This window comes from Panthera tigris, chromosome D1, assembly GCF_018350195.1.
Source record: "Panthera tigris isolate Pti1 chromosome D1, P.tigris_Pti1_mat1.1, whole genome shotgun sequence".
Classification (NCBI taxonomy): domain Eukaryota; kingdom Metazoa; phylum Chordata; class Mammalia; order Carnivora; family Felidae; genus Panthera; species Panthera tigris.
This window is the reverse complement of record NC_056669.1, coordinates 98239411-98258594: the sequence shown is the minus strand read 5'-3', so window position 1 is coordinate 98258594 and position 19184 is coordinate 98239411. Positions and strand designations below refer to the sequence as shown.

The following is a 19184-nucleotide window of genomic DNA, read 5'->3' as shown; positions in this document are numbered from 1 at the left end:
AGGCTCTGTGCTGACAGCTCAGAGCCTGGAGCCTGCTTCAGATTCTGTGTCTCCCTCTCTCTCTACCCCTCCCCTGCTCATGCTCTGTCTCTCCCTCTTTCTCAAGAATAAACATTGAAAAATTAAAAAAAAAAAAAAAAAAGATTGAGCCCCGAATCATCTCTGTACTGGGCATGGAGACTGCTTCAGATTTTCTCTCTCTCCCTCTTCTTCTGCCCCTCCCCTGCTCATGCATGCACACACACTCTCTCTCTCTCAAAAAGGAATATTAAATAAATAAATAAATAAATAAATAAATAAATAAATAAATAAATAAAAAGTTTTTATTTGGTGTGTGAGCCACTTAAGGGTGTGAGAACACTAGTCAGAGTGGCTAAAATGAACAAATCAGGAGACTATAGATGCTGGCGAGGATGTGGAGAAATGGGAACCCTCTTGCACTGTTGGTGGGAATGCAAACTGGTGCAGCCGCTCTGGAAAACAGTGTGGAGTTTCCTCAAAAAATTAAAAATAGATCTACCCTATGACCCAGCAATAGCACTGCTAGGAATTTACCCAAGGGATACAGGAGTGCTGATGCATAGAGGCAATTGTACCTTAATGTTTATACCAGCACTTTCAACAACAGCCAAATTATGGAAAGAGCCTAAATGTCCACCAACTGATGAATGGATAAAGAAATTGTGGTTTATATATACAATGGAATACTACGTGGCAATGAGAAAGAATGAAATATGGCCTTCTGTAGCAACGTGGATGGAACTGGAGAGTGTTATGCTAAGTGAAATAAGTCATACAGAGAAAGACAGATACCATATGTTTTCACTCTTATGTGGATCCTGAGAAACTTAACAGAAGACCATGGGGGAGGGGAGGGGAAAAAAAAAAGGTTAGAGAGGGAGGGAGCCAAACCATAAGAGGCTTTTAAAAACTGAGAATAAACTGAGGGTTGATGGGGGGTGGGAGGGAGGGGAAAATGGGTGATGGGCATTGAGGAGGGATAAGCACTGAGTGTTGTATGGAAACCAATTTGACAATAAATTTCATATTAAAAAAAAGGGTGTGAGAAATAGCTTAAAGATTTTATATATGTCAGTATAATGATTGGGTATGTTAAAATGCCATATTAATTGATAAATATTCAATGTCATATTTGATAAATCTTAAAGGATAACCAGCCTATGTAATCTGAAAAATAAAAGTTAAACAGAACAACATGTGTAGTATGATACCATTTATATAAAATTACATATGTATGTGTGTATATGTAAGTAGACAGGATGTTTGAAAGAACAGAGAAAATGGAGGGAGGAAAAACTATTGAAGAAAACTTCTCAGAATAGAAAGGCATGACGTTCCCAGATTAAAAGGATCCTTGTAAGCCTAGCACAAAGAATGAATATGGGTGCACATGAAGGCACGTCTCTGTAAAAACTCAGACTCCGTATTTTATCAGGGGCATGGCAAGATCACTTTGTAGATCACATGGGACAAGAGATACTGGTGCAGCTATCTTTGGAAAATATAATCAGCCACAGTTGCCCTCTGGTCACAACAATTTATATTCTTCCCAGATGCAGAATACCCCCTACACACTGAGACCCCAAAAGTCTAATTCCATTTTAGCATCAACCCAAATTCTAGGACCTTGACATATAAATCAAGTCCAAGTATAGAGGAAGTTCCTCAAGTACAATTTCTTGGGTACAGCTCCTTGTATAATTCCTCATTCTGAACACCTATAAACTAAAGAGACAGGCATGCTCTCACATGCCCAGTATGTAAATGGTAATAAAGGGATAGGATAACCACAATAAACTTCCATCCAAAAAGGGGGAGAATGGGAGGCAATATAGTAATCGATTCGTTGCAATTCTGAAATCCATCCACCCACATGTCTTATTTCCTTGATTTAAGCCTAGTACTTCTCCCTGGTAAACACTTTCCATGGCTTTTGATTGTGTACTCTGGGCTTTCGGTTTCATCTTCTGAAACATACTTTTATTTCCACAAATCACAGTCTCTGTTCGTAGCTGAATAGCTTTCTCAGCTTGCTTCCTGCCTGTAGAAGTCTGGGGGTCCAAAGGCCACTTTTTATTTTGTATTATTTATATCTTCTTTAGTCCAAGCTAGTGAGGTTTCCATAAATACAATTCTCTTAAAAACGATGGTGATGGTTTTTCTATTAACTTTATTGGGGTTTACTCCATTAGACAAAAGCTTTGTCCACGAATCTCGTTGAGACTGGCTCTTCCCTATTTGGGCGCCCTATCAGGCTGCTGTGGGACAACGCCCTTTAGATCCTTAGGCCTATTGGCCATCTGAAAGAGTCTATGAGGCTCCAGCTAGAACCCTTGCTAAGGTTTTAACAAAGGGTTCATCTTTACCCTTAGACCGCATTTCTATGCTACCACTATGGATTTGATCTGTGTCTTAAGGCAGTTTCTTACTTTTGAATAGTTTTTCCTGGTTTGAAAGATTGTCCTGAGCTCTATTTCCTCTAAATTCTACTTGAAAACAAAATAGTTTATTCTTTAGTTCATCTCTCTCACATTTTACTGTAGGTAGCTACAAAAAGATAGGCAGTCCACTGGGCACCTGGCTGGCTCAGTCAGAAGAGCATGCAATTCTTGATCTTGGGGGAGAGGGGGGCAGAGAGAGAGAGAGGGAGAGAGTGAATCCCAAGCAGGCTCTGCTCTGTCAGCACAGAGCCCAACACAGGGCTAGAACCCACAAGCCCTGAGATCATGACCTGAGGTGAAATCAAAAGTCAGCCGCCTAACCAATTCAGTGACCCAGACGCCCCTGATCTGTATAGGTTTTAGTCCATAGACTCCCTTGCTGTAGCTTCTCATTTGGGTTAAAGCCAGAGGGAGGTATTGGCAAGAGACTGAAGGGTGGGAGGAGACAGAATGAGCTTGGGGTATTGTATTCTCTTCCTGCCAGTCAGCTGTGGGTTGGGGTTGGCTCTGTTCCTCTACTGAAGGTCACAGCTTATGTTAGATGGTTCCTACTCTTTCTAGATTCAAGAAACCACTCCCTCCACTTGTCTCTTCAGGCTTGGGGTAATAACAGATCTTAACTGTTGCTAGCTCTGGGGTAATCCACTTTCCCTTAATCCTTTCCGCACCTTTGTAAATATTCTCTTTTTAAAACTTTCCCCAGATACCCTTCTTTTCTTCCTTTCCTTTTTTTTTTTTTTTTTTTTAATTTTTTAATCTTCACTTTTGAGAGAGAGAGAGAGAGAGAGTGCGAGGAGGGGTAGGGGCAGAGAGAGAGGGAGACATAGAATCCAATGCAGGCTCCAGGCTCTGAACTGTCAGCACAGAGCCCGATGTGGGACTTGATAACGAACTGTGAGATCATGATGGACGCTTAACCTACTGAGCCACCCAGCGCCCCCCCACCCCACTGCCAGCTACCCTTCTTAAATGTATTATCTGTTAACTGCCAGGACTCTGACTGAAGCAAGTACATTTATATTTGTATGTATTCATTCTCTCAGTTTTATCTTCTTAAAGATGTCTACTTGAGGCCCATCAGACTTCCACTGTCAGTCTCCTCAAGGTCCTTCTGGTTTCTGCCTATTGTCTGGTCTCAAAGCCAATGACATATATTTGAGGTTTTTGTAACTGTAGCACCTCACTCCCAATAACAGATTTTGTTCCAATCATCTATTGCTGCACAACAAGCCATAGTAAACTTAGTGGCACACACACAAAAAAATAACAGTTTTATTATACTCATGGATTCGGTAGGTCAGAAAATATACAGAGTACAGTAGAGATAGCTTGTCTCTACTATATGTCTGGACCTGAACTGGGAAGACTTGAATCAGCCATTTATTTTTTAGGGAGAAAATTATGTAGAAGCTTCTTCCTCACATGTCAGACACCTAGACTCGAAAACCAAACTTATAGCTGGGCTTCTTAAAGTTTGGCAACTGGTCAGTAGAATCTTTGGCAACTCCCGAGAGGGAGTGTCTGAAAAGTGAGTTCCCAGAGACCAAGGCACAATCTACATGGCCTTTTGTGACTTAGCCTTAGAAGTGACATAGTGTTAGTTCTCAGCCTTTACAAGGTGCTGTCGTTTGTCTTTCTTCTTATTTCAACATAATTGAGCCTCCCGTAAACCGGCCCTATCCTAATTATATATTTCCTTGTTTGTTGCTTTTCAACACGGACTAGTCCTCCACAAGTCAATTTAGACTCCTTTACGACCTCTTTCTGTGTATATTTTCTACTTCTGCTAATATAATTACATTCTGCTAGAACAAAAGTCCGAAAATACTTCCTTTTACAATAAAGGTAGACTAGGTAATTTAGACCAACATTTCTGGCTGAGGAAAACTAGATGAATTATTAAAAGCATCTGTTTGAAGTATGAGAGAGCCACCAAGGCAAATGAAGAATGACAAGGCCAAGTTATGAGAGAATAAAACCCAGAGAAGTTAGCCTAGCATTTGGTGCCACTTCTCCCCATAAACAGGAATTCTAAACAGAAGAGTCCATGGATTGAATTAAAGGAATGCACAAACTTGGATAGAAAAAGATTGCATCTTTATTTTTATAAACCATTAACTGGAATTTAGTATTTCCTTTATATATATATATATATATATATATATATATATATATATATATACACACACACACACACACACACACACATGTGTATATATGTATATATGTGTATATATATGTGTGTGTGTGTATTTATACACACACATAGTAGAATTAGCAGCATGTGTGATTTTGTCAGTAATACAGACCTCAAACATTTTAAAAATATTTTTATTTATTTTTGAGAGAGAGAGAGAAAGCCTGAGTTGGGGAGGGACAGAGACAGAGGGAGGCAGAGGATCCAAAGCAGGCTCTGCACTGATAGCAGAGAACCCAACGTGGGACTCAAACTCATGAACTGTGAGATCATGACTTGAGCTGAAGTTGGATGCTAAACTGACTAAGCCACCCAGGTGCCCCAGAAACCTCAAATATTTTCATATCACATTAAAGTTAGCCCAGAACCTCATAGTATCATTTATACTCACCACCCCTTCAAAAATAAGATATCATGACACCCACTAGTAGTTTCACGGGCTTCTGCTGGTCCTGAAAGAGGAAGATGATAGACTGAACAGGTAATAGTTTTTAATTAATGTTAAGTTCCTGAATTTTCAAATGACTCTTGAGGCTTGGCAGTCAAAAACCTGGAGCTCAGAACCCAGCCAGACTGGGTAGAGGGACTGTGGTGTATCCCTAAGGATCTGGTTGGCACCCTGAAAGGCTATATCTAAAAATAGATCAGCCCATGGGGCGCCTGGGTGACTCAGTCGGTTAAGCGGCCGACTTTGGCTCAGGTCATGATCTCGCGGTCCGTGAGTTCGAGCCCCGCGTCAGGCTCTGTGCTGACCGCTCAGAGCCTGGAGCTTGTTTCAGATTCTGTGTTTCCCTCTCTCTCTGACCCTCCCCCGCTCATGCTCTGTCTCAAAAATAAATAAACGTTAAAAAACAAATTTTAAAAATAGATCAGCCCTCCCTGATACTTAAGCCTAGCTTCAAATTATTCCAACCCCTTGACTGGATTGAGGTAATCCAGGATTGCTAGTGTTCAAACCATCTGTCAGAAGCAAATATAAATCCTCTCTGAAGAAAGATAATAGCATTCTAGGCTTTACATTATCTCTAGAATTTTTCATATACAAAGTACAACACTCAACTGAAGGAAAACAGTATGCTACAATTTAAGACAATGGAGTAAAAACTCAAGAGACAGAATAGGTAATAGACACAGACCCATAAGGAATCCAGATTTTGAATTATGGACTTTTAAATAAGCTTGCTTTACCATGTTCAAGAAAATGAAGGCTAAAAATTTGTAAAGAACCATAAAAAAAGTGAATGGTAATTCTTGAACTAAAAAATACAATAATTGGGCACCTGGCTGGCTCAGTCAGAAGAACATGCAACTCTTGATCTCAGGGTTGTGAGTTCAAGCCCCACACTGAGTGTAGAGATTACTTGCATAAATAAAAGTTTAAAAATAAATAAGTAAATAAATAAATAGGAAAGGTTATAAACTGTATGATTTCAAGTATACAATATCTGGAAAAGGCAAAACTATGAGGACAGTAAAAAGATCAGTGGTTGCTGGGAATTGGGTGGGAAGACGGGATAAACAGGAAGAACACAGAGAATTTTTAGAGCAGTGAAAATACTCTGTATGATACCATAATGATGGCCATATGTCATTAGACATCTGTCCAAACCCATAGAATGTACAATACCAAGAGTGAGAACACTAAGGTACACTATGAACTTTAGGTGACTGTGCTTTGTCAGTGTAGGTTCATCAATTGTAACAAATATGCCATTCTGGTAGGAGATGTTGGTAATGATAATAAAAATAAAAATAAATGTTGCCTTTGCATTTTGGGGGCAGGGATACATAGGAAATCTCTACCTTCCTCTCAATTTTGCTGTGATCCTAAAACTCCTCTTAAAAAAAAAAAAGCCTCTAATAAACAAACTAAAATAGTAGTTTTAAACTATATAAGGTTTTCATAATAAACTACAGAAAGTAAAGTAAATTAAAATCTTTGAGGTGCCTGAGGTGGCTCAGTCAGTTAAGCGTCTGACTTCAGCTCAGGTCATGATCTCACGGTTTATGAATTCTAGCCCCCATCTGGCTCTGTGCTGACAGCTCAGAGTCTAGAGCCTGCTTCAGATTCCATGTCTCCCTCTCCCTCCCCCTCCCCTTCTCTTTCTCTCTCTCTCTCAATTAAATAAACATTAAAAAAAATTTAATAAATAATAAAATCTTCACTACTGGGAATAAAAAAGAAAAACGAAGATGTACTATGGGAAGCAAGACTAAGAGAAGTATGAGAAACACTAATAAACAAATCCTAAGGTTTTTCCAAGTCACTTTCAACATTCACAGTTTCCCCCAGCTTGCAACTTTCCCCCTCTTTTGTATTTAAAACAGACTGATTAAAAGTATTACAGTAAGATATTTAAAAAAACAAACAAAAATAAAACATGAATTGGAATTAATAACTCAGTACATGGGTTTAACAGCAAATTACACATAAATGAAAAGGGAATTAATGAACTGGGAAATAGGTCAGAAAAAAGTATCCATAAGGAACCATATAAGACAAAATGATGAAAAATGCAGAGAAGTACATAAGAGATCTAATGTTTATATAATTGGATTGTATAATTGGAATCCCAGAAGGAGTAAAGATAGTGGAACAGAAGCAAATCTGAAAAGCTAAAAATTGAGAACTTTCAAAAACTGATAAAAGACATCAAATTACAGGTTTGAGGAGCACTAAGAACCCTAGGTGGTTTAAATATAAAGAAAAGCAAACCTAGGCACATTATAGTAAAACTATCAAAAACCAAGACCAAGGAGAAATATCCAAGGAGTAGCCAAAGGACAGATTATTTTTCAAAGGTGTAAGAATGACTGATACTTCTCAACAGAAACAGCAGAAATTAGAAGATAATGGAATAGTGTCTTCAAAGTACTAATATAACTGCCAACCTAGAACTTATACCAGAAAAAATTACCCTCAAAAATCAAGGTGCAAATTCTAATAATGTCCATAGATAGTTAATAGTTTTCAATGAACTGATTTTCAAAATTATACTATAGTTAGAGAAGATGTTAACATTACTGGAAGTTGGGTGAAAGGGATATGGTAACTCTATGTTATTTTTACAACTTTTTTATAAGTCTAAAATTATTACAAGAGGAAAAAAGGTAAAATACAGTTTCAGAATGAAAGCTAATGTCAGAAGGGAAGCTCCATGAAAGCTGGGATTTTTTTTTATCTGTTTTTCATTGCTGTATCCCCCAGTGTCTAGAATACTGACTAACACAAAGGCATTCGATAAATATTTGTTGAATGTCACAAACAACAACAGTGGCAGTAGCTACCATTCATTCAACACTTAGTACATCACAGATAGAATACCAAGCACTTTATATTCATTATCCTTCCAATAATTATGCAACATGGAACTTTCTATTTTATATGAGTCTCTCTCTCTTATAGATGAGACTAAGCAACCTGCATAAGCTCACATACTAGTAAGTGGCAGGCCCTCGCACATAGATCTGACTGCACAGTCTGTGTTGTTAACCACTATGCTATAGCACTTTCATGTCACATAAAAATATTTCTTTCTTGGGGGCGCCTGGGTGGCGCAGTCGGTTAAGCGTCCGACTTCAGCCAGGTCACGATCTCACGGTCCGTGAGTTCGAGCCCCGCGTCAGGCTCTGGGCTGATGGCTCGGAGCCTGGAGCCTGTTTCCGATTCTGTGTCTCCCTCTCTCTCTGCCCCTCCCCCGTTCATGCTCTGTCTCTCTCTGTCCCAAAAATAAATAAAAAACGTTGAAAAAAAAATTTAAAAAAAATATTTCTTTCTTGTTTGCTTATCCAAATTCTATTCACCTTTCCAGGTTGTATTAGTCAGTGTTCTCCAGAAAAACAGAACCAGCAGTAGAGACATACATACAGTTGATGCTTGGCCAACACAAATATGAACTGTGCTGGTCAACTTATACACAGATTTTTTATAGTACAGTACTCTGAAATTTCTCTTCTTTGTGATTTTCTTAATAACATTTTCTTTCCTCTAGCTTTATTGTAAAAATATAGTAAATATAACATACAAAACACACGTTAATCAACTGTGTGATCAACTGTTTAGGCTTCTGGTCAACAGTAGGCTATTAGTAAAGTTGTTCAAGGAGTCAAAAGTTATACATGGATTTTTGACTGTGTTGGGGATTGACATCCCTAACCCTGTGCTGGTCAAGGGTAAACTGTATATACAAGAAGAGAGTTAGCTTATGTTTTTATGGAATTGGCTCACGTGAGTATGGAAGCCGAGAAGGCCCATGATCTGCCATCAGCAATGTGGGGAACTAGGTGAGTCAGTAGCGTAATTCAATCCAAGTCTGTAAGCCTAAGAGCCAGGGGAGTCAGTGGTGTTAAGTCCCAGTCTGAGTCCAAAGGCCCAAGAATCAGAGGGACAATGATGTAAGTCCTAGTCTAAATTCAAAGGCACTGATGTCCAAAGGTGGGAGATAATGGATGTCCCAGCTAAAGCCAAACGAAAACAAAAAACAAAAAACCAAACAAAAAATTCACTCTTCTTCTACCTTTTTGTTCTAATCAGGTCCTCAAGGAACAGGGTGATGCCCACCCACACTGATGCGAGTGGATCTTCTTTAAAGTCTACCAATGCAAATGCTAATCTCTTCTGAAAACACCCTCACAGGACTATTCAGAAATAATGTTTTACCAGCTGTCTGGGCATACCCTAGCCTAATCAAGATGACATATAAAATTAACCATCACACAAGTCAAGACACACTCTTCTATGATGCCTCATTTAACTTCTCTAGTACCCATTATTTCTCCTTATTCTCAGACCTCGGAGCACAACTTAGTGCCATTGTATAAGGTCTTGAAATGGCTCTCTAATTGTTTGCTAATCAGTAAGCATTATCTCCTTAAGCAGATTACATCCCCTTCTAGGCAAGGGACCATATCTTACAGTCACATTTGAAACTATAAAGATACTTGATGTTTTGGTAAAGAGATAAGAAAAACATGTAGTTGGAAAAACCATGCAAGGAACAATGTTATGGGATGCTTTAGAGACGGGGTCTGTATGGTTCAAGATTCTAAGCATCAAATTTGACTCAGAAAAAACACTACCTTAAAAAGGTGGTTTTTACATCAAATTTTCTATAATACCTCTTTTTCCTTATGGCAAGTACTATATAGTAGGTGTTTGGGGGCATTTTGGATATAGCAGTACAATTCTCCTGGTTAAACCCCCTTGAGAGGGCATATATATTGCATAGAAGGTGCAGTTTGAGAGTGTGCAGATGAGCAATTATCCCCACACATGTAAACTGTAGCTTGTATGGCTTGTATGGTGTAAATATACTCTCCCTGCCTGGAACTGCCTGTGTAACGTTGTCTCTTTGGGCTCTGTGGTTTCTCAACACATTCCAACTGTTGGGAGGCTGGAGTTTGGCTCAGCAAGCACAGATAAACAGCTTCCTGCAGCAGGCTGCCAGCATGAGGAGCCATGACCTCAGCAGAGAACGTCTGCTTTTCATTACCCTGAGCACATCCCTGTACCGCTAGAGCTTAGAGTAGGAACAATGCAAGTTGGATAGACTTGACTAGCTCAGGTCTCCTATTACACCTTGAAGTTTTTCATCTTGGCAGCCAGAGAGAAGAGGGTATAGCCAGGAAGTGAGAAAATGGCTTAGTGGTGGGAAAAGGGAAGACAGAAAAGCTTTCCTAGACCTTTCTCTGAATGAACCAAATGATGAGTAAAGTGGCTAACACTAAATGGCTAATGGTGATGCAGAAAATCATCAAATGTCTTTAATCTCCAAAAAAGCACACAAAAGGCAGAGTAAGCAAGAGGTATTACAGAAGACAAGAGAGACTAAAAAGTTCTCAAAATCTTCAATTCTAAGACCATTTGAAAATAAGAATGAATTCTAGATAGCCAGCCATTTTATACATGTCATTTTACTTCATTTGTACAACAACCCTGTGAGATAGGTATTATTATCCCTAGCATGATCTCGACCTGGAAAATATAACACGAGGACATTAACAAAGACATTTGCTGTTGCTGTTATTTAATGACAAAGGGATGAACTCAAGGCTGCTTCTCTGGCCACCCCAGAAACAGCATTACTGACTGTCGCAGCCCCAGAACTCAGCCAGAACTCAGGTCAACGTGTCCCTAACGTAAATGTACATGCTCGTGACATTTTCTGGTAAGATGGTTTCCACTGTGCTGGTCAGACTGCATCTGATAGTTGAAGGAAGGAATCACAGTTATGGCCTCCGGCAGGAAATTGGTTGGACATGACCCCTGTTGAGGGATCCTGAGAAACAATTTGTTTTGTGGGGAAGTCACTGACTGTAAAGATGCACCTGCCATGGGGCTGGAAGCAAGAGACAGACAAACATCTTAGCAAATCATAGTAACAGAGAGAAGCTTCATTTGACTTTCATTTCACTTTTCTCAGGGAAGAAGAATCTTTGTGTGGCTGCCAAAATCCTCACTGTCCCTCCGCCTTCCCTTCCATCCCCTCCACCCCCATCCCAGTTCATTAAAGACCTTCTGGCTAAAGGTGCCAGAATGTGTCATTCTTTCCTGCTCTTGTGCCAGGCCTGTGCTGCCAGCACCACAGATCTTCTAGAGTTCTAAGCAAATTATGGAAGAAATTAGAAACGCTGTTGAATTTAAATGGTTCTGCTGTTGATGAACTAAAGTTTCTTGACTTCTGATGAGCTATTTCACATTTCTAATAGCACTACTGATCTGTTCATTCAGATTTGTGTGTGTCTACCTGATTTCCAGAGAGGGACTCAGGGAATTATCAGAGCGGTGGAATAAGAAGAAAGATCAGCACGTGGATTGGACCAAGTAAAGATTCTTTGTATTACTTATAGATTAAAATAAGTCAAGTAATTTCTCTAAGGGGAAATATTTTTGGGTAGAAAATTATACCTAAATTTTATACTAGCTAGCTATAAAAGCAGCTGCCATGAAAACAGAAATAATATCACTTGTTCTTGAGAATACTTCAGCCAAGGATGGAGTTCCTTCATTTCCTCTTACTGAATGGTTTCACAACAGCTAAGTTTCTCTTAACTTGCAGAAGGGAAGAGGTGGGGAAGTAAGGTCTCTCCTGACAGGGAGAATCTGGGCCCAATTATTACTTCCACAACGTTTGACTCTGACTTCTAAATGAGTCAGGGGACCAGTGGGCTGTGAAATGGCTTCCTCAGTTACCAGGTCAAGTGCTGCTGGATGGTTTTCCTGTAATCAAAACATGAAGGGACTGAAGAGAGTGATGGATTCTAAGCAAGTAAGCAGCTGCTTATATCCTTGATGAACCTGGATTTTTAAGTTTCAAAATCGATTTTGGTGACTCTCTACTCACCACTATGTCTCTCTGGAGTACTTTTGCTATAGGATACCCCTGGTAACATAGAAAAGAACCAGAATCCTCTATAGGTTTTACAAATGACATCTTAACAGAAGTGCCTGAGCCAATAACAGTGAGGACAGGATTGCTCCAGCTCAAGGCAAAATCTATTCTTGGCAATTATCTCAGTCTGTGAGAATCCAGATGCTGACAATGAGAAATGGGTCATTTTCTGTTATAGTGTGTCAACTCCAGCTAAGAACTGAACTATGGAAAAAAGATGGGGGGGGGTGGTTTGCAGGGAGAAGCAATACCCTTTTGAAGAAGCCTATAATAGGATTAGTCACCATTACTTCACCACAGCACATTTGGCTCAATTTAACAACAATAAGAAGGGAAAACATGGAGCAGAAATGGCCCAGAGAAGTCTCAAGTCCATCCCTCATTCAAAGCTATGAACCTGGAAATCCATGAAGTCCTGATTTGTTCTGATGTGTTTCTTGTTGCTCCAAAACTGCTCCTTTGTTACCATGGGCACAAGAAGAACCCAAAACATTACTTAAATCCTGGATGATGGATAATCTTAAAAAATCTGCCAACTTTAGAACTGCAAGCTTATACTCTGACTGTTCTAGATTACCTAGGAGAGAAGTGGGTCATCTTTCATAGGGCTTAGAGCACCTGTTTAAAAAAGGAAGAAACAATACATATTTTATAATCATGGGTTGTTTTCGTTAGAGTTACATTTTAAGTGATTTAGGAATATGCACTCTTGGAACTTCCTTTTTGTCTCCAGGAGTGAATTAGTGTTCACATTTCACGGATTTATTCTAATCAAAACAATAAAGAAGGGAGGATTTGATGCCAGTGCTTTTTACTGCAAGAGTATATAAAAAGAGGTATGCAAATTGCCAAGTGAATTCTGATGATTAATATATATCAAGATATAATTATTAATGCTCTTTTTCTAAACACTAAGATTTCAATCTTCATATTTCTATTAGATATTAGACAACACAGGTAACTTTTATGTCTAATTATTTTATTACTTTCCCTTATGATAAATGATTGATGCATAGGGAAGCCAATTACTTGTAACGTGGCTTTTCCCGGATCACTGCCTATTACGGTTATTCCATTCTGGGTAGCAGGAAATACAATCAATCAAATGATTTTTTTGGAAAGCTTAGATAACAAAGGTAGACAAAAAGAAGGCGAGTCACCTGAACAGACATAACTTATTGGCTCTTCAATGCGATGAGCCAATCATCCCTGGGAGAAGCCCTCAAATGCCATTTCCAAGAGGTCTTCCTGGCTATCCTGTATATCACATCACCCTAGTGACTTCCGTGTTATTTGCCTTGATGTGGCCATCAGCTGTGTAACCTTGGGAACGTTACTTTTGTGCACCTGCATTGCCTGATGTGTAAAAAAATGAAGAGAATATTAAAACCCCAGCTCATAGTATTGGGAGAATTAAATGAAATAATACATTTGAAATGCTTCGAACAGCGCCTAGCACACAGCAAGTATTTATTACCTATCAGCTTTTGCTATTGTCCTCATCAGTTTGCTTATTCATTGACTATCTCCCTCACTAACCCCTTAGGTCCATGACAAGAATCACCTTATTTATCTTGCTCACTACTACAGCTCCACTGCCTACTACACATAGGTGCATAGTAAGTACTCAAAAATAATTATGGAATGAATTCGTGGGTGAATGCTGTCTTATATTCTTACATAGCCTTAAAATAAACCTCTATCAATGAAGGTAATCTGTGTACTTGCAACCAAAACAGTCATCATGAAAGCATCCCCAAGAAGCTAAAACCATCATTGAAAAAGAAACAAAAACAAGACACTTGATCATAAGAAAGAGCCCTCCTGGGCCCACCAACCAAGACCACAGAGCATCATTCTTTTCTATATTAGTATGTGGAGGTCAAGCTCCCTGATGCCACAGTGTTGTAACTATCAATTTAGCCTGTGAAGAATAGTTCCCAATCCTGATAGGAATTCTCAGATTTCAGCCTGGTTTTCTCTCATCATTATTTTCCAATGTCTTGAAAAACCACATTTCTCATTTTATCTTTACCACAAGAACCTGGTCACACTCTGCTGTGGTTTCTAAGTTACAGCTACTCTGGCCTCATTTTCTTGGATGTACTTCTTCAGAGGTCCTGACCCCACGCTGACACTTGGTCTATTCTTAGAGTGGCACCTCTTGCTATTAATTCCTTTTACCTTCCACTGGTTGAAAGACAACATTCAGAGGTAGAGGTTGCATACGACATAAAAGAAAATCCTCTGGGATTTAGTATCCTTCTTTCAAGAGTGTCCAGAGGAATATGATCTAAAGAGCTCACAGTCTTACAGACATACACACACAGTACAGCTTAGCTCCTTGTGTTTTGCAGCTTACGCAGATTTGCTGGAACAATCATGGATTTGTTGGAAAACACCACCAACTGAGGAATGACAGACAGCGCAGGTGAGAAGACAAGCAGACCCACAGAAGAAAATCAACAGAAAAGCATTCCAAAAACAATTTGAAAGAGTACTTTTATCATTGTTTATAGGTAAATCATCCATCATTAAGTGCACGAAAATCCCAAGGTATGAACTTGAAACCGAGAGATGGAAGTGTACTGTTAACGTATTTTCTAAAAAATCCTGCTTCCTATTGTTTAGAGCCAGTTCCAATTGTATCCCCTAAGAAGGCCAATACTAAACATTTAAATGGCAATGAGCTAAGGTCAACAGACAAGGTTATGTGATAACCTTTGTGGAGTATAGTTCATAAAGGAAATTTCAAAGAATTTGGAAACTATAGCTAGAAGAGACCTCCAAAAACGATCTGGGTAGGTCTCTAGCAATGTTAGGCAGTATAGTGACTTAGAGGCAGTAGAGAATAGTAGCCTTTGAAATACTCCAGACGAGACTTGATTCCCAACGCTGTCACTTACGAGTTTGTGATCCCAACTCTGTCACTTACTAGCTTGTGAATTTAAAGAAGCTATTTTAACCTTTATGAGCCTTGGTTTCCTTATCTATAAAACAGAGGTGATAATAATAGTACCTACTTCCAAGAATTATAGTGGCTGAGACACAATACGAGTTTCATTAAAAACTGCTCATTATAGTGTATAATTGCTACATTGTTATTATTATTAGAACAACAGATTTTATTATACCTATATCATAGCTGTGGCAACTGGAGCCCAGAAAACTGCAGAAATTGCCCAAGATTATAGAGTGAGGACTGTTAAGAATAAGGAACTCTTCTTCCTAGGGCACTGCTCTTTTCCCTACATTATACTGCTACGAATTGGTACAAAACCGAGGCCTAAGGAAGAAGGATTTTCACTGGATAAATAAAATTCATAATCAAAGAAAATCAGGAGCTTTTACCACCCAGGTCTCCTTGTCTACCAAATACCACCTTCAATTTCATCGTATGTCTGCACCTTTCAAGTTTTTTGTTTGTTTGTTTTTTGGTTTTAAGATTTTTTGGCTCGTTTTTGTTTTTAGTTTATTTATTTATTTTGAGAGACAGAGCACGAGAGGCGAAAGGGCAGAGGGAGTGGAGGAGAGAGAGATTCCCAAGCAGTTCCCATACTATGAGCACAGAGCCCAATGTGGGGCTTGATCCCACAAACTGTGAGATCATGACCTGAGCCGAAACCAAGAGTCAGACACTTAAGCAACTGAGCCACCCAGGTGCCCCAAGAGTTTGGAGCTTTGACGCTAGTTCATTTCTCAAAATAACTTGCCTTGGGCCAATATGATTTCTGAAAAGTGTCAGGTGTGTGCCACTCACACACATCTTGTAAGTTTTAGTTTCCTGAGGGCAAGAAACAGCTTACTTAGCAGCTAGATTTCTATCAGTGCTATGGAAAATCTTAATATATTTTTCAACAGTGTACTGGTGGATAAAAGCTATAGTTAATAGCATTCGATAGCATTTTGAAACAGTTATAAGCTCTACTATTTGCTCTACAGAGTTCAGTATCAGTTATAGAGACCAGCTGGGTTCACTTTTGGAGTGCTACATGTACGGTATACAGCTTCTTATATGGCAGAATAGAGAGCTTTATAAAAAAGAATCAACAAAAAAGAGAGAAAAAGCAAGAGAAAGTCCTTATTACTTATTATGATCAAGAATAAGAGTAAATAGTATGCAATAACTTAAAATATAGATACAGCTGTGTATTCAACAAATATTCACCTACCGTCTATTATGTGCTAAACATCATGCCAGGCACTAGGAACACAAAGATGAGGAGGACATGATGCCTGCCCTCAGGGAACCAACGTGGCAGGAAAAAGACTTATACAGGAGACGGTGGGGGTGAGGAGGAAGGTAGAGTAAAATGGGGAAAAACAAAACAAAACAAAACAAAACAAAACAGGAAGAAGCATTGCCCCCAGAAGAATCATATTTCACTTGGCAAGAAGTCTCAGGAGTGCTGGTACAGATTAAATGGCCTAGAAACTTGACCCGTAGGCTTGTCAGTTCTGTAAGAGCAAGCAAAGCTATTCAATCTCAGTCTTTATTCCCTGCCCACCTCATTTGCTTCAGCCCACACCATGGGAACAAGGAAAATTCCTTTCTTGATCCTCCTTTAGAGGACTGGGAGAAGGGACCAGCTCTGTGCCTACAGAGCCTCTTTTTCCTGGGGACTTGAAATTCCAATCCATAAGACATCTAGATTTTATTTGAAAGGCCTATATCTTGGCAAAAGAGCTAGGGAGAGTCAAGAATTCCCCTAACAGTAAACCAGGCTGTTAGGCTGTGAGAAAAGCTGTCTGATCTTCAAAGAGGCTCTGGAGCACAGAAAGGAAAAAAAATCTGTTTTCAAGGAGGATGGACTTGAGCTCATGATTCCTCTGAAATAGAAGCCTGTTAGAGGCTACTCTTCCTTAGAAGACTCCCAGCAAACCATAAAAAAGGGAAGGAGAATCCAAATGATTAGACAAATATGTGATGGCATTTTGGAAATAAAAATAACATTTTCTATTTCTTTAGCACATCCTTTCATGAAGACCAAGGTATTTAAAATGGATTCTCTTTCAGCCTAAAAACAGTTCTGTGATATTAAAAAAGCAGTAATCATTTTGACTTTTACACACTCCAAGCATGCTTTACAAAGAAACACAACCTTTCAAAGACATAAACTATGAAAGCTCTTCTGCCTCTATAAATACTCTTAAATCATTAGCTGATTGACACAGCATCCTGTAGGAAGAAAACTGCAGAGGGAAACCATCCCAAGCGTTTCCATGAGAAAGGCCAGCTACAAAAAAACACAGGCTAAAGGAACACTGACTACAGGCAATCAAGACGGAGTATTCTGAATAATGGAGAAAGTTAAAAATTATAAGAGGGACCTAAAGAAACAGATCTAACTGATCAATTAGTTCTTGAGCTACGATAGTCATGACCACTCATGAGACTTAACCACTGGACAAAACTAGCTGCACCAAAGGCATATTCCAAAACATGTTTGGGCAGCCCTCAGCCGACCTGCCAAAACCAAGCATTCACTGCCACTGCATAATCAACAATTTCCTGCTCTATTCTTCCTGTACCTTGCCCGCTTCCAAGGGCCTTCTCTGGGCTCACCCTATTGACAAAGCACTCAGGTACTTACTATTCAGTGAAGAACCTGGCAATGCCGTACTGGCTAATATCTTCCTTGTTCTCTAGCAGTTGGCACACTGCATCTTCCATGTACGTGAGGACATGTCGCTGGGCTGAAAGAAAAATGAAGATAAAAAGAGAAAGTGAGAGACATAGAAAATGAGTCGTCCTAGTCCTACTAGGAGGCCATAAAAGTCCATCAAGATGTTGGCTCTGCCCTAGAAAGTAGACTGGAATAGGCAAACCAAATTTGTTGGCCCTAACTAAGCTAAGGTCTCACAGGGTAGGATGGGAGACAATGTAGAACGTGACCTATTGCCATCTGATTGGCTATTAGTATTTTTAAAATTTTTTTAAGTTTATTTATCTATTTTGAGAAAGAGAGAGAGAGAGAGAGAGAGAGAGAGAGAGGGAGACGGGGAGAGGCAGAAAGAGAATCCCAAGCAGGCTCTCTTTGCACTGCCAATACAGTCTGACGTGGGGCTCAAACCCACCAACCACGAGACCATGACCTGAGCTGAAATCAAGAGTCGGACGCCTAACTGACTGAGCCACCCAAGCACCCCTTGGCTATTAGTAGTAATATCAACCCTTCATTCTTTTCAGTGATGAGAGTGACATTAATGACAGTGAGGAGCTTGAGCACCATTTAACACCATTCTTTTCTTTCTGCCTCTTTCCACCCTCTTCCACTTCTGCATGTCTCAGAAACTTAATCCAGGGAGTAGTGATGCCATGCCCAAAACATGGATGATCTGCTTGCAAAGAAAACTCAATTCTTTAATAATAAAAAAGTTCCCTGAAAAAGTTTAAGGAAATTTAATGAAAACTTCAGTAATGCTTTAAAGGTTACTTTGTTGTTGTTGTTGTTTACTTTTATTTTTATTTTTGAGAGAGAGAGAGCAAGCATGAGTGGGGGAGAGGGGCACATTCAATGCAGAACCTGATGAGGGCTCAATCCCACGACGCTGAGATCACAGCCTGAGCAGAAATCAAGAGTTGGATGCTCAACCAACTAAGCCACCCACATGCCACATGGTATAAGTTATTAACCTTAGGACCATGAAATCTGTGTGGCTCAATTTATCAGAAATCACATTTTCTGCATTTGTTGTGACTAGAAAATGTGTGAATTAATCATGGGCTTATGTATTAGAATTAGACAGACCTGGGTTGGAATCATGGCTCTGTCTTTTATAGCCTAATTTTGGATAGTTATTTAATCTACATCTCTTTTCTTCTTGATAAAGAAGGTATGGGAAAAAACATAATTTAACCCTTTCTCAAAATATGGTGAATCAACTTCGTGATCTGAAATCACCTCAGATACCCTGTTAAAATGCAGATTTGTAATCTGACACCATACCAGACTAAGTGACCTTAAATTTCTACTTGGAGCCCAGTAATTTTTTTTTAAGTTTGGTTTTTTTTAATTGCAGTATAGCTGACATACAATGTTATGTTTGTTTCAGGTGTACAACATAGTGATTTGACATTTCTACATATACTCAATGCTCACCACAGTGAGGGTAGTCACCATACAACGTTAC

The 19184-nt window shown here is 39.3% G+C and overlaps 1 protein-coding gene across 3 annotated transcripts in view; it reads right to left on the bottom strand.

The window, feature by feature from the left end:
* CD1H11orf49 (chromosome D1 C11orf49 homolog) overlaps positions 1 to 19184 on the bottom strand; it is a 199086-nt gene that overhangs the window by 132011 nt on the left and 47891 nt on the right. For all 3 annotated transcript variants that reach the window (XM_007082131.3, XM_007082130.3, XM_007082133.3), the window contains exon 2: positions 17645 to 17747. In XM_007082131.3, the coding sequence (XP_007082193.2) occupies positions 17645 to 17747 (103 nt within the window). The remainder of the gene's footprint in view (positions 1 to 17644; positions 17748 to 19184) is intronic.